The following is a 16,988-nucleotide window of genomic DNA, read 5'->3' on the forward strand; positions in this document are numbered from 1 at the left end:
ACAGCCAGTGATTTTAGAATGTGCAGGCTTCAGAAAAAATAAACCATGTGTTACTAATTTTCATGTCAGAAGACCCCCAATAGTTCTTAATCTGTAACTTTAGCTTTATAGTGCAAGTTAAACCCTATGGGTGAGAAAACTGAGCCAACGACACTTTTCAAATAGTTTTATCCATTCTCCAGGCTCTGCTGTACAATCCCTTGGCTTTGGGGGTGAGGGGGGACTTTTTAAGCATACCTGAGCATAACTGCTGCTTGCTAGGGGATTATATACTGTTACAGCTATCTATACTGCTGGCTGAAAAAAAATTCTTAACTGTACTTGAATTTGTATCACAATCTTCTGGGGGAGAAAATCATTGCAAGTCTTGTTACATATTATTTCACCTGTTGATACTTGCTAAAGTTCTCAGATTGGACAATTTTCTTAAGTCCTAGAAAACTTCAGAAGACTGTGAATCTTCTCTAGAGTCAATTAAGAAACAACTACCCCAAAACCCAACAATTTTTTGTTGTGGGTTTGTGGTTTTTTTTTTTAAGGAAGAATTTAATTGGCACATAGAGCTGGAGAATTTAATAAATATTTCAGATCCACTGACCTCTGCTGTTATCTTCTCAACCCTTACTCTCCCCTCCCACCCCTAAATCCACAGCACTTTCATCATCACCTAAGAATACACAGTCTATACATTTATTTGAACTGAAGTAAATGTAAGATTCAGTTTCTAAATTAACAAACTCACTTAATACTGCAAGATTATTATGAACACAATTCAAAACTGATTCAATAAACCATGAAAGAAGTACAGTCAAAAGCCGGTGTTGCATGTAAAATAACTCAATCTGTCACACAAGCACAATTAAAATTCCTTTCACAAAGTCATGCTTTTCTAATTTTAATTTCAAGCTGAATTACATAAACTTTAGTCTTTTAAAAACTATATAAGATATACAAAATCCACATTTTTGCTTTGGTGCAAACTAATTACAATTGCCAAAAAGAACCAACAGAACAATGGGAAATAAGTTCAAACATAATTAGTAATACTAAGAGAGGAACACATCATTGACAATTAAATCAAAGGGGGGGGGGGAAGGCAGAAAAATAAAAGGAAGGTTTGGTTCAACCCAGAGCTACTTGCTCTAGTAAAAGCACATGCGCAGCTTTAAAAAGCTGTAATAAAACTAGAGTGTTAACACCTGCTTCCTTTTACAGGTGAGGGAAGATATTCAGATGCTAAACCTGAATGGGTTTCACCTGCTAGTTCAGTAACTTTCTGAAAGCAAGGGTTACTGATGTCACATGATGACATCATAGCCTTCTCAGGAAAAAACAACTTTGAGCTGTCATCACCAGTAACTGTAAAATTATCTGAGGCCTTCAGTGCGAAGACATCACAGAAAGACATTCATTTCTAATTTTCCTTTTGACAGTATTAGAGTTTGCTCATATTTGTAATTCACTGTCAAGGAAAACAGAGTATTTGCCCTTTTCCTTTGAGTAAAGGAGGGGTGAGGAATGGATATGGGATTTGGGCCTTTGGTTGTTTTTTTTTAAATCTAATCTCTGAATGGGATTAAAATAAACCAAGGTGTTGGTTATTGTTTTGGTTTTGTTTTTCATAAAGGTGCCAGGCTCATAATAAAATAAAAAAACAAGGTTACGAGTTTCCATACAGAACCAAGTCATAAAACCTGCAGTTCCAGTGTAACACCCTCAGGTGTATCAAGCCAGTTTATTCTCTCTTCCTTCCCCTGTTTCCAAGATGAACATAATGAATGCTTGCTTCCTCATCTTGGGAAATAAAAGTGGCCAAACAAATCTTAGTGTACCCACTAACAGAAACGAGCCATGAAAAGATGACATTCTTTGCAGAGGGCTCCTGGCATCTTCCCTATATATTCATTTTATACAGAGTTTTTCCTCCTCAAGTAGGGCGATCTTTAGGTATTTTAGATATGCAGGGAAAAACAAAGGGCTAGAATTCGGTTTTTCTTCTCTAGAAGCTCCTTTCCAGGTCAAACTATCTTTCTGTTTTATTCAGCTCCTCTCAGCTTCATGCAAACCCTGCAGGAGTGTGCAGGACATCCTGCCACCACCAAAGAAAGGAGTGATGTCTCCCTTTTGAGCTCCATTACTTTCAAGACATTGGCACTTCTTACAGGTTCACAATAAACAGGTTTTTGTTCTCAAACATTAACTCTTCCTTGTTCATCAACAAAAACTGTTTCTAAGGAAGTTCACTTTTTAAAGAACTTGGTCTGTAGCCATAAGCACACTTTGTCCTAGGACATGTGTTAGGATTTATTTTGTGCATTGGGCTGCCATATTTTAATTGATATAATCTTCTCTAGCCAAAACAGACTAGAATCAATATTAACCAGAAAATCGTGGAGTGAAAAAAGTAAAAAATAAACAATAAAAAAGTCAAACTTTCAGTAAGACTAGAAGCAGCTGTTAAATGACCCCCCCCAAAAAAACCCAAACAAACAAAACAATAAAAAGAAACTATCTAGGAAAACAGATTGAAATTAGGCTGGAAAATGAACAAAATTCTCTAACTTTTTGTAAAAATCAGGGAAAATGGGACAAAATGTAGCATGTTTACAAGGAAAGATGGTGCCAAACTATCCCACTAACCTTGAAGCGGGCAATATACTACAGCTAAGTTAGCAGAGGAATCAGACACTTATTCCAGGGCTGGTTCTCATAGCATTTTCAACAGTGACTTACAAAAATATAAGAATGCTAACAAAATACAGTTTCAGAGATATCCACAGACTCAAAGGTGAAGAAAGAGCCTTCAAAACATAGTACATAAGGAAAGAGGGGATTTAAAGTTTAAATGTATGTCTCAAATGTAGTTTTCAGTACAAGAACTGGACTAACAAAATAGAAATAACTGCTAATGGGACAGAATGTACATTTCAGAATTAGAATTTCAATTCCCTTACTGAGTGACAAAAGTCACTGTGGCTTTGTCTGCTCAGAAGAAATTCCTCTCATAATAATGGAGATTTGTCAGTCTTACAGTGAAGTTTTTTTAATTTTATATGGATTTACATAGAAAACTCAATGTCAAAATCAGGAAGAACAATGTAATGTGATGCAAAAAGAATCTGAACTGAAACAATATGACTATGGACAAGTTACTTAATTGTCTGGATGCCTAAATTCTTTGGCTCTTACAGGCACTTCGAGAATAAAATCCATGATTCCATGGCACTAAAGTCACAAGAGCCACACAAGTAAGCAGAAGGAATCAGGCTGATACAGAAGTACTCATTCTAAGTCTTTAAGTCAGCGTTATCAGAGACCTGAAATGCAAACTCGTTGCAGTGAGACGTTCTGTCGCGGCAGCAGTCAACCACGAAGAGTCAATCATCAGATTAGCGCTGCCATCAACCAAAATGATAAAAGAACTAATTCAAGAGCATTATAAAAACATATGGCTGCTGAGCACGCTATAGAAGGTTAAAAATAACCACAAAGGCTATTGATTTTTTTAAGCGTTCTCTCACTAGAAAATAAAAAAAGAAAGAGGAAACTAGGTTAGAGAGACAGACCTAAAAGTTTGCAACTGGCTGCTGATACCAGCTTTTCCAATCAGAACATGCTCCTTCACACTTCCCAGACTACTCAGTTTTCTGTATTAGTTCAAATGGATTTCTGGGAGGCAATTTAAAAAAAAAAAAAGGAAAGAAAAAAAGCACTATACCTATTTCAGTAATTTTTTGCACCTTTTCAAACAGTGTATCTTTTGTGAGTTGTGAAATTCTTTTCTTCCAAGACAAATATTTAGTTAAGCACAAAGCAAAGAGAGGGTCCAGCTAGCTTTGCTGAGGAAAAGGAGACACACACTATTTTTCTACAAGTTTGTCATTATAAAACACTCATGAAAAGTTAAATAAAACATTTGCTTCAGAAGGTCTAAACAGCAATAAACTGTTCACTCCTGCTCTTTCTGGAAACTACTGTAGAATTTTTATGATCTTTTATGGAAATGTTTTTTAACTTGTGTAGCTGCCACATAGCTTGTTTCAGTTACACTTAAGCTGTGTTTCTTAAAGACAAATACCACTGTAAAAAGACTTAAAGCCTAAAAATCACATTAATGGACTAGGTGTATTGTATCAGTGTTTTAAACCACCCAGATCAATCACAAAGTTCCCTAGAGAAGAGGCAGGAAGAAAAAAAATGCTCAATTTCAAATTTTTACATGACAAAGTAAAACTCCATTTGGAATGATAGGCACTAATGTGAGTGTGTCTATAAAATATGCTGACAGCTTCTATAATTGACTTCTGGAAGCATTTTAAAAAAGACAACATTGGGTCAGAAATGCAATGCCTCTGGTGAGATGATACTTCATTACAAAGAACTGCTAGAGATATCCCCTGTTCTATCTAAATTAGCCATTGATTGCATCACTGGGATAAAAAAATTTCTTTCTTGGGATGAAAGGGCCAAGAAAAAATGTTCTCACTGTATTCATTTCATTTAAAATCTGCCTCCAGAGCTACACAGTTCCACATCTGTATCTATCACTTAAATACCAAGAAATACATTCTGACACTTCGTATAAAACACAAAAGACATGCAGGTGGCAATATGTGCCAAAACATTTACAGATATATATTTCCACATACTTTGTTAATCATCCTGAAGCTGGGGTAGAGTTAGATCATAGCATCTTCCAGGTGATTCGTATTCTGCAAAGTCCTCCCTGCATTTCTGACACAGAAACACAGGTATTTTTGCTGTTGAGCGAGAGTTAAAACATTTGCAGATATGGATTGCTCTTAGCAAAGCAGAAGACAAGCCAGATCTATTACTAAGCTTCCTTAAATTCACTGTTCTCATATGAAGAGCCAGCCTATGCCCTCGGACCTAGTTACTGTTTCTATCTTGTTTCTTTCTATCGTGTTTCTACCCCGTTTTCAGATTTTTGTACTGTAATTCTACAAAGCTAAAGCATAAAATACTACCTGGTCACTCTCACAGTCTCGTCTGTTTCTTGAGGTAAAACCAGAATAACAGATAGCAGTACATCTGTAGAGAAAGCTACCTCCACCAGCACTGTCTAGCACCAGCACTTAATTATCAAAGTATTTCTGCCTCTTGGGACTATACAAGACACATAAGTTCCCTCTCCTGTCTTATTCTCAGATCATCCTTCTATACATTAATCTACACATTTTCTCCCAGAAATATTACCAAATGCTATTAACATTTACTCAATTAAAAAAAAATATATATACAGGTTCCAAAGCCATATTTATCCATTTCTCTGTGCATGAATTATTACCATAAAGCTATATTATGATTTATTATATTTCTTATGACAAATGAAGAAAAAAAAAAAGTAGACAAACCTCCATTCATACAATTTGTTTGCATAATTATGGTACTCTTGATCAGCTCTGTAATTTGTGTTCCAGCTGATCTTTCACTGATAATACAGGGAAACAATGCCTGTTCAATGAAAGGATGCTCAGCCTACTATCTCCTCTCTGTTCATTATAGAAGCCTCCCTTTTTCAGTTTTTCTAAGCTTTCATGATTTCAAATTTTTTCATTATAGCTTGACTCGTTTCACAAAATAAATATAACTACCACCCAGTCAGAAAAAAACCCAAACAACTAACTCGTAGGCACATTAAATAAATCCTTGCAATTGATTACATTAGTGGCTTTTTGTATGTTATAGACACAGATCCTCATACTAAATATGATTATAGCCTTCCACTACTTCAGAAAAAAAAACAAAACAAAACAACAAAAAAAGCTAGTGAATAATAGCTCTATTATATTGGGAACAGTATATGGCCACTGCCATCTTGGACCTGAGATATAGGTCCAGGTACAGTACTTCCATAAAGCGCCAGAAGAAATGCATAGAATGTGACAAACATTAAAACAGATTCTTCCCTTGCACATTTTCACAGCTTCCAAAAATGAGTAGTTCAGGGACTTGGCTAATTCAAGATTAGCCTTCGATAAACTTCTCCAATAGGCAGATACACCTATTTTCCATGATTATATCTCACCTCATTCAGAAGCTATTTATACTTTACCACTTAATAATCTGTGGAGGTTCCCCCTAATTCCTCTGATTTTTTCCAACAACTCTTTTTAAGATAAGAGTACATATATTACTAAAACAGTGGATGACTAAGCATTTACACAGTACCTTAATAAGGGTTTATATTCCCACAGAGAAAAACTGAAAAATCAGTTCTTCTACAGCACTGTTTAAGAGCAAATATTATGAAGCAACCTTTAATTAGAAGATCGTTTGTTATGTTTTTCCTCGGGACACCAATTCAATTCAATAAAAACATGCTGACATAAATATTCTTAGGTGCCAACAACTTTGCATAACTTCAGTACTTGACTGCACTCCAAAGCAGAGACAGCCAGGTCATTTTTGAAGCTGAAATCCTGTAGCAATCAACCAAAGGTTTTTGCAAGAGTTCAGGAGATTTCCAAGGGTAGTTCAATTTATACCAGGCAAACTAAGAGAAAAGGGGATAATCAATAGTTTAAAAGTGTATGCAGAAAATAGTTGTAGCTTTTATGTCAAGATAAAAACAGATTTGAGAAGTTTTCATATGTAAGCTAAACTGGTCTTAATTCCAGGAGCAAGGAGATACTCAAAACTGTTCCTAAAATATTAAATTATTTGGCAGATAGCAAATATACTTCTACCTCACCAAATCTTCTACTCACCAATGAGAGTGGCACTGAAGATTGTGATGATGCTTCCACAGAAAAGGCAAGTTTCATCACCACAGCAGTAACACCAACTCTGGGACTTGGAAAAAGTTTATTCCACTATGAAATTTCTACCTTGCTTTTTATTAGAACAAACAGAAGTCACCACCTCAATCAGGAATCAGTACTGCATCACCAAAATGTATCACAGGACTCTCCCCAGCAAAATCTCAAACTAAATTCTTTTTAATGAACACACACTATTATTAGTGCAACTGCAGTCTCCATCAGAGATGCAGAAGGAGAGGAGAAAGTAAGGAGGAAAAGGCAAAATTCAAAAAGACCCACCATCTTGAAGGGCACTGAAACACCAGTTACCACTGGTCTCAAACTGGCACTAACCAGAGAGTGCCTAGATGTTCAAAGTAATCTTTGGTGTTAAGTATTCCATGGATTCCCTGTCCTGGAAATCATCTATTCCCCCTTCTCACATAAAATCTTGATGAAAAGATGTAGATACATTACATAGGTGCAAAAAGAAGGCCTTCTTTCACACTCATTGAGCAATATTCGGCTTCATGGTTCACATATCTTTTGTTAATATTGCAAACTGTTTTATAACTTTCCACATTAGTGTTATTTTCAAAGAATAACCAAAATTCTAAATCTATTCCTAAAATTGCCTTTTAATGTAATAACGTTAATATTAAACTAGTCTAGCAGCTAATATAGGCAGACAGTATATTGTAATGCCAACAATCTAAGAATATATTCCAAAAAGAAGTTGTTAATACGTCCCATAACAATTTTTGTTGGATTCTGAATTTAAATATAGGCAGGTTTCTGAATATGAAGTGTTCAGCCAAATATAAAATTAAATACTTTTCCTAAACTAGAAACTTTCCAAACACAGAAGTGTACAGGACTCTCCCTGAAAAGGTGATTCATCCACCCTACACAGATATATTAGCTTGCACAGATTAAAAGTTAAATTTAATTTTTAGATGCAAAAAAATTCCTGGATGTTTGCCAGTTTAAAGCCCAAAGCAGACTTGTTACTACCCTGATAAAAAGCCCTGTGTACAGCACAGAATTTCATTCTACCTTTACTTAAAGAACTGCTTGGCTCCATAATGTCTGTATGATATATTAAAAAGTCTGAAGAAGAGGAAGAAGAAAAAGTTTGAGGTCTTTCAAATAGCATTCTCCAAACTTCCTCTCAAATACTTGCATCAGTTTTACCCTACTTGGTATCTTCTGTTGTTAAAACTGACTCAGATAATTCTCCTCCCACAGATTCAGTATAGAAATAAAAAAAAATTAAAAAAAAGAAAAAAGGTTTCTCATCTACATCAAAATACATTCTGTGTAAAGTATTCTTCAGTTTATGTCCTGCAGGGATCAAATACAAAATGCTTTTGATTGAAGTGACTGAGCTTTACTGCCCAATAACTGTGAATAGAAAGACCTTCTTAGCCAGATAGTCACATGAACACACAAGATAAAATACTAGTGCTAAAGAAGGACCTAAATTAAAAGCCATCAGCATCAGACTGAGTTTTTACATTTACTAGAAGCTTCAGAGAAGGTCTTATGTCTCCCCAGGAATATTATACTAAGCCTACACAAACATGATGCCAGTGAGTGAAGATAAAGGCAGAGCAGGGAAACACCTACGGCAAGTAACAAGGAAAAAGAGGAGGATAAAAATCCATTAAATTATTAGCAGTATGAACAGAAATCCATCTCCTTCCTATTCAACTGCAATTCCCATGATAGACTTTACACCTTAAGGTGGTGGAAACCTGAACTGTCCTTAATGCATCTTTCCTTCCCTAGACTCCCTCAGTTAAAAAACAAAGTTTCATGGGTGATTAAGGCCATCAAACCCAAGTCTACACCAAACCATGCACTCTGACCCAAACAGAGGTTAGATGAACTGAGAGGTAGCTATTATTCAGAACTGAACTGCAAGCAGCCATTGTGATTTTGCTTTTGATTCTTCATGATGTAATGATGGTATTAAAAAAATCCATAATTTTAAACAAAGAATAAGTAAGTATATAAAGTTCTTAGCACTCTCTCTGCAGCAACAAGATTTTCAGAGCAAATGCATGGTGGAATATATGCTATATCTAAGCATTAGGGCTGAAATAATTCATTGTAGTGGAGAAATCAAGTTCCTAATCAGACCAGGTAATGCCTGGTACAAATCTAGTAAATAGCTCAATCTTTCTTGGCATGATTCCAATTTTTACATTATTATAATTAACCCAATTCATGTCAGCAATTATAACAAGGGCAGAGACTACTACTTACTGTTATGAGTCCTATTATTTTACAAAACAAAGTGAAATAAATTTTATGGTTTTCCACAGTAGCATTACAGAGATCTCACAAAAAAGCTCTCCTTACACTCTTTTGAACTAAAGCCAAAAAAGATTATGCGGTTTTATTATTCTACCTGGAAAGCAGCCACAGCTTGCTAGGTGTCACTTCTGCAAGTATTGCTCTCAAGAACAGAAAAGTCTGACTAGATGGTTGATCAACATTGAAGTCATACATTTGCAGTAGATAGAAATGACAGATCTGAGGTAGCAGTTTTACTAATTCTGCTAATGAAAATGTTGTGCCACCTGCCAGAGAAATGGAGAATTGCTGCTTGTTTAGAATGCCATGAATACTTTTTTTTTTTACTTATTAGATTAGGATTAGCATCCTGTAAACACTGTTTTAAAAGCAGGCTTTATTCATATGCAATGTGCTCTCACTGAATCTCAGACAATCAGCTGGTGGGAATATTTTTGCACTATTTCTACTGCAAAGGTGAGTTCCAGTTAAAAGGTATGCTTAGCAATGAAATGTGAATAAAACTGAGATTTTTAAAAGCTTCACCTGTTAAATTAAGCAAGACCTCAAAAAATTAAGGAGAAATGTGGAAAAGGTACCAAACAGCTTTAAAGCAGAAGATGGTTTTGCCATTAAAAAAAGCACTTCCATACCATTATCCCATCTCCAGCGGAAATCTCACTCCTAGACCTCTCTACAAATCATGTACAAACAGCAGCTCTACTTAACTCATTACTAACATTAGTTTTTTAGTTATGATGGTGCATAAACCCTCGCTCTTCAGCTCAGTTTCCCCTGGGCTGAAGCCTGCAACAGAAGCTTGCTAAAAACTACAATGCTTTCCCTCCCAAATGGAAATTCCAATATTTTAATATTTAGAATCACTGAGAGACACCATTTCCCATCATTTAACTGTGCACTTAAAAATATGTTTTCATAAAGCTGCATGCAGTGAACTGTACCTCATTTTCGCCACAGTCAGAAGGTGTATCCTTGTGTATAGCCATCTGATACTTGGCAAATAAAGTGGCTGATTGGTTGAAGGATGATTTGAACTGGGGGTCCTCAAAGGAGACAGGTACCAACCTCACCTTCAGAGCAAGGAAAATACAAGCATACTATTTTGAGTGCATATAATCAGATAATATGCTTCTGAAGGTAAGGCTAGTGAAAGATCTCCTCCGATGCACTTCAAAGCCTCTGAAGTCAGTTTTCTACTTTAAACATAATAACAAGAAAATGCTCCTACAGGGGAAAGTCTGACAACTAACACTAAGCTTAAATTGACTGTTGATATTTTCCTTAAAGAATAAAAATTGTATAACACTAGAACACTCAAAGGCACCAGTTTAGTCAATCTATTTTTGACCAAGTTATTTACCAAATCAACCACAAATTTTATTTTTGTTGTACAGTCTCAAGGACTTTTAAAATGTATTATTTTTAATGGCACATCACTCATTGCCCCAGTTTAGCAGTTACATATTCTTGCTACATATACTTTTTCTCCAAACTTCTGAATTTTTTCTTCATAGTACTAGAGAGGTAATATGTCTGTCTGACAGCTAACTATTACACACCGCGTGGTCATTACAAGAAGCAGTAATGATGTGTAATTCAGATGGAGTGCACAGATTACTTCTTGAAGGACTTAAATTGAAAGTGAAGAGGTTTATGCAACTTCTGTGAACCTTAAACCACTAATTTGTATGTGTGATAAATTTTTACTCACATGTTGGCCCTGATCATGCTAGCTCCTCCTTATGGAAGCATTCGAACCAAAGCCAATGAGACTAGTTATCAGGCTAAGTGTCCAGCTGGTTTTTTGTTCTCATGAGATTTATATTTATAAGGCCCACAAAATCTATCTCCAAAAGCTTCATCTTCTCCATCTCTTACCCAATAGCATACCCATGTAACTTCCCTAACTTTTCTGTCTGCAGTTAAGACCAAATATTTGTGGCACTTCTAAAGAGATATCAAAAGAGCTTGCACTTTCAGGATGTTGATTTTATTTGATATAGTATTTTACATGCTCCTGAATAAACAATGGATATAAAATCCACATTTGTTTCTTCTAGAAACAAGACACATGAAATCGAGGGGAAGCTGAGCTATGCATAAAATTCATTTGGCCTTCTGACCTGATTTATAGTTGGTTTATCAGGTGGGTCCTTGTGAATAACCATCTGGTAACGTTTATAGACCTGGTAAGACTCCTGAAATGTGGCTTTGAACTGTGAACTTGGTGGAGATGATCTCACCACCCTCACCTTCGGAAGAAGTTAAACACATTTATTATTACAATATCATGCAATAACTATATACGTATACAAACATCACAACAGAGAGAAATTTTGACTTCCTGCACAAAGGCCCTAACAATTTAATTAATATTAGACAATTCTTCAGCTCAATTTAGGCTATTGAAGGCTTCTATATTTACACTGAGTAATATACAACATCTTCAAATTACAAATTAAGATAACTAAAATGCCTATAGGAGAACTACACAAATAGTTTTCAGGAAATAATACCAACAAATGGTATGCAGATCAGCATTTTCAAGAGATTTTTCCATACTTTTTAAAAATCTTCCCTTGTAGTTTCACACTATACTGAAAAATACTTGAAGGACCCATGCATTTGGAAGACTCGTATCTGTGCTCTTTAGATAAAGACTATGTTTTTACTGCAATAATCCCAAGGGGATTTCTAGGTATTTTTCAAATTGAAAGAGGAAGAGGAAACAATGCTTCCATATTCAATTATGAGTCAATTATAATAGGAAGTTATCCATCTTCCCCACCAACATCCTTAAACATACAAAAATAAAATAACTTTAAAAAAAAATAAATCAATAAATTAAAAATTGTTCTTAGTAAAAACAATTGCTTCCTAACCAAAATAATGATATCGCATGAGCAACAGTGCATTTCTTTCAGACATATTTAAGGACAGTTTCATTTCAAAAAACACATAATTTTCAGCATGGTTCTACTTTCATAAATAGCATTGGTTCTGATCTATTAAAAAAACAAACAAACAAACAAACCACACTTCACAGACATAGTAAGGAACAAGGAGCACAAAGACAATCTGGGAAAACACTGCTGGAACCATCCTCCTAATTCTCCCTGCATCTTCTAAATGAAGATGTTCAAACAGAGCCATCATATTTCTGTTATACAACTCAACAGAAAATCTGGAGGAGTTAGTGAGATGGATCTATTTCATGGCTTCTTGTCAGTTACTCAGGGTGAATCTTTTAAGCCAACATCACTACCTCTTCGAATAATTACCAAAAGAATATTAAATATTTAATTTTCAATACCATCATTGATAATCAGTAACTAGAGGCAAATACTTGTATTCAAATAGTTTTCCAGCTTCCAGGAAAAAAAAAAAAAGAAAAAAAATGGTTTTAAGATTAACAAATGTTAGAAAGTCCAAAAGTCTTCCAGATGACTGTCTCTGTATTACTAATAGATTTAATGGCAACCAGTATAGTAAGCAAAATTTTCTACCATCACTTTTACAGCTTCCAAAGACATCAACACATATCAATGACGTTTATAAAAAGCAGCTATCTTCTTATCTGTCTAATTTTACAAACAGTTACTGCTTTCTTGTCAAGATTCATTAGCATAGATAGTTTAAGTATTTATATACTGCAGAACTAAATATTGAACCTCTCTCATCATTCAACACTCAGTTAATTCAAAGTCTTTCATTTTCAAGTCACACTGGATGAAATCAATTTGCAAGTTATTCAGGTAACTGTACTGGTCTGTGCTACGACTGACTGCAAGTGCAAGAGTACCCTCTCGTGGTTACACAGAGCTCAGCTGCACCATATACATATCGCACAGTACCACATGCATTTCAAGATTTAAACTACAACCATTCCATAAAGTCACAGATACTAAACACCTAAGCATTTCAAAAACTCCTTAACTAGACCTTTCCTTAATTTGCCTCCAACAACAGTGAACGACGCATTACCTCTAATTTGTGTTGTGCATCATCAGGTAAAGAGACAAAAACGAAGTCTTCAATGGTTTTAGGTTGGTTTGGTTTAGATTTAGAGTTTTGCAAGAGGAAAACTTGATCTCCTGCTTGAAGTTCAGAGCCTTCAGATACACATGTCTGGTTCTGAAGGAGTTTCTGCAGTTTTCTTTCTTTCCGTATGTCCTTTGCTTTTCGACACGGTGGCTTGCTCAGATCAGCCCCTTTCCCTACAAGGGCACAGGTAAAGAATTAACCACCACATTTTGCAACAAACAAGTAGTTCTTACATAATCACCGAAAAGAAATGGTTAAAATCATCAATAATTGCAGACTGCAGCCTAAACGTAACATGGTATTTCACATTTACAACTACCAATGGTGCCCCTAAGTTGCAATGATTCTTCCTCTACAGCTGTTTAACGCAGCACTTTAATATGGAAACACCTTGACCATGATTCCACCCCAGAGCCAAGGATATATTTAAAAACTAAAATGAAAAGACTTCCTGCCAAGTCTGTCCTTCAATCATTTTGCCACATCCTCCTCTCAGAAACAAAGAAAAGCTCCTGTTTAACATACAGTACAATGGTGTACTACATCCAAACAGCTACAGGATCAGCTTGAAATACTGAAAGGAAAAAAATACAACCCACAAAACCTTGCAGTCAAATTTGCAGAGAATTGTTTTACCACATTAAAAACCCAGGTGGCCACACAACAGACTCCTGTAGAAGACACACAGACACAAAAAAAAGCATTTATTTCTCGTCACCTGGAATATTATGCAGTATATAGAAATGCTGCCAATGCCAGCACCATTAGTGCCAATGCTACTAATGTCACGTAAAAGAAGAGTAAAGGCCACATGAGCTTACATCTTTGCTTAAAATTATATTCAGATTGTCTGTTTTTACTAATTGATTCACTTTTATCCATTTACCTCTACCTGTAATGGATCAACCATTTATAATGTTCTGTTTTTGAAATGTTATTTACTTAAAGAAGTCAAACCTAGAAAACAAATGGATCAGCATGGAAAATAGTACGTAGTCTTAAAGCAACACAAATCCAAAGACATGCATAAATAAAAATTCAAGTGGTCCAAATTCCTCAGTGAAGGGGCCAGATTAATTTTATACTTAGGACACTAAAGTAAGAGAAAAAGTCAAGATACGAGAATGCCAGTACTAGAAAAATTAATACAGAATTTTCTTCAATTAAAAAAAAAAAAAAAAAAAGGCTGGTCCCCATGCTACCCACCAAAGGCACTGGAAGGATGGTTACCCATCTACTTACAAGTAGCAATTTCCCTAGACAGTATGATTTTAATAGATACTGATTGTAAAAATCACAAAAGCAAAAAAAAATTTCCTAACACTCTCAGTTCTGCCTAAAATTTGTACATCATTGTTGGCTATTCCATGCAGTGCACACAAGTAACTGCATACCATACCTCACTCCAGAAGCTGTGCAAGAGCTATATGAATCTGCCGCATTGCTGGAAACGGTGGAAGAAATAATCACTTTTCAAGGAATACCTGTCTCAGCTTAGCAGCTGCTGTTGCAAGTTCCATACAGAGGGAAAGTTGCACTCAAAATTGCATCAACAGCCAGCTAATGTAATACAAAGTAACTTTTTTTTTTAATTTTTTTTTTTATTACTTTTTAGGGCAGTGGTAGATGAGTTGGAGGCCAAAAAAAGAGCCATAAAACTAAAAATGTCAAAAAGAGAGGAAGAGTGGAAAAACCTACTTCCGTATAGGTGAAATACAGTCATATATCCTCCACAGAACCAAAACTGTAACAAGTATTATGACAAACTGCTGAAGAAGTCTTTCACACCATTAGCTTTCTCCTGAAATCCATGTATTTGCAAAAGACACACTGGCAACTTTTGAAAGACTTACCTTTTCAAAAGGGAAAGTACCCTTAAGAGTGAGGTGCTTTCATTTGAAGCATTAGAAAGAAGACACATTTCCAACTCTGTTAATATTTAAAGAAGAAAAGAAGAATCCAAACCTAGACTTAACTACAGCTTATCCCACTTTACTCTCTTGAATGCCTGGAAATTACATGGAAATTGTTTTTTACAGAACTCCTATGAAAACGCAGTTTGAGCTTTCTTTCCTCCTCCTCACCAATAACTTATTAGCCAAAGCTGACATCTTTCTTGTCCTCTATCTGCTTCTTGTCCTCTACCCAAACCTTCCCATGGACAATGAGAACAGTGGTATCCTTCTGCAAACTAGAAATGGTAAGAGCACTGATATTTTAAAAGCTCACTGATGTGTTTAGAGTCACTTCACCTGCAAAGAATTGCAGCCCTCAGAGTCACTGCCTGCATCTTACTTTACCAATAGATACATCACAGAAATTGGCAAAATACTCTATATTGGGATAAACTTTTAAGTAACAGTAAGGCTGTAAACTATTCTTTTTAATGTGCATACCATACAGAATTTACACAGTTTATAAGTGCACTCCTGGGGCAAGTTAGCAGCGAGCTCTTCATGGCTCACCCATAAAAGTCCCAGTCTGGTTTCTCCACATAGACTCCATGACAGCTGAAATGTTGAGAGCATGTCAGGGACTTAGAGAAGGAGCTAGTACCACTTTGGCACTCTTCAGACATCCTGCAATCGCACTAGCAGATTTTATGATCAAGTGTTCTTACCTCTCAGCTAAAGCTTTGAGTATTTGTTTCATCCATACAGCTAAAATTATTCACTAGAAAAGGACAAATATTATGAGGAAATTACAGATACTATGTCCTGTCCATGGGCAAAGTAGTCAGAGGAAAAGTTTATTTAAAACATTCATGATACATTTGAAGAATTAGTACTTCATCTGTATCAGGATCTGTTTCATGTCTCATATCTTCTATGAGCTGTAAGTTAGCAAGAAATACTTCTTAAAACAATGAACGTGCATACAGACATAAGCAAACCTTCTTTTCTATCTGAAACTGTGCAGAAACAGCCCATTATTTCTATAGGACAATGACCCCTTCTGTTTATCAAGGAATAAAAATGCAGTTAAACAATCTTATTACAGCATAAGTCTACATTTTCCAAGATGAAAACTAAACATTTTTCTATCTGGAAAATTTCAAACTGAATTTGACCTGTGACACCACCTACCCTTAAAATAAAAAAAAGATGAATTAAATAAGCTGATGCATTTACTATTCACTTTTATATTTCATTTAAAACCTTCAGAAAGAAAGAAGCACACTGATGTGTATTTCTCCTCTATAAAAGTAAATCCCCGTTTTCTGAAAGAGTACAAACAATGTTTCAGGCTTTCTTTATCTGTATTTCCAGTGTTTCAAGTTTTACCCAATGTTATTCTTAACATAACTAAAGGCCATACCTCACCTTTTTCAAAACAATGGCTGGTTTACACTAATAATTTACCCAAGACTGCCATCTGCTGTCAATATCCACTTACTTTGCTTCCAAAATGAAGTTTACATAACCCAAAGTTTGTCATCAATTACTTAAAAAACAAGAGGGTTTTGAAAATTTGCACAACAAATAAAAGTTATATAAACTACATAAGGGCTATAAAAGTTTTGAGTGCATTTTATAAAATCAAAATATAAAATACAGTCTTAAAAATTCTGGAATATGTTTCCAGGAATGTGTAACAGTACTGCTTCTATGCAGCATTACTAGTTTTCTGATCAAGCATTTCTGAAAACTTTCCTTTTTGTTTAGATGCAAAATTGCTTGTTAAGTTTCTGAAAACCTGATCCAATTGGAATGAGTGTTCGTTAAGGAAAAAACAACATTATTTTACTTGAAATTAGCCACTCTACAGAAGGAGACAAAAATCTTTGAAGAAAAAAGTACTTTGAAGTTCTCATAAATACTGGCACAACACATAATAGGTAAGTGAAATTAGGAATTA

General features: G+C 35.3%; 1 protein-coding gene across 7 annotated transcripts in view; it reads right to left on the reverse strand.

The window, feature by feature from the left end:
- Positions 1-16,988, reverse strand: part of ATE1 (arginyltransferase 1) — an 85,738-nt gene that overhangs the window by 62,676 nt on the left and 6,074 nt on the right. For 3 of the 7 annotated variants that reach the window (XM_052798341.1, XM_052798346.1, XM_052798349.1), the window contains exons 6-8: positions 13,071-13,303; positions 11,210-11,338; positions 10,028-10,156 (exon numbers count right to left, since the gene is read on the reverse strand). In XM_052798341.1, the coding sequence (XP_052654301.1) occupies positions 10,028-10,156; positions 11,210-11,338; positions 13,071-13,303 (491 nt within the window). The remainder of the gene's footprint in view (positions 1-10,027; positions 10,157-11,209; positions 11,339-13,070; positions 13,304-16,988) is intronic. The other 4 variants (XM_052798344.1, XM_052798342.1, XM_052798343.1 and 1 more) reach the window with 3 other exon arrangements.

The sequence above is a fragment of the Harpia harpyja genome, chromosome 10 (assembly GCF_026419915.1).
Source record: "Harpia harpyja isolate bHarHar1 chromosome 10, bHarHar1 primary haplotype, whole genome shotgun sequence".
Classification (NCBI taxonomy): domain Eukaryota; kingdom Metazoa; phylum Chordata; class Aves; order Accipitriformes; family Accipitridae; genus Harpia; species Harpia harpyja.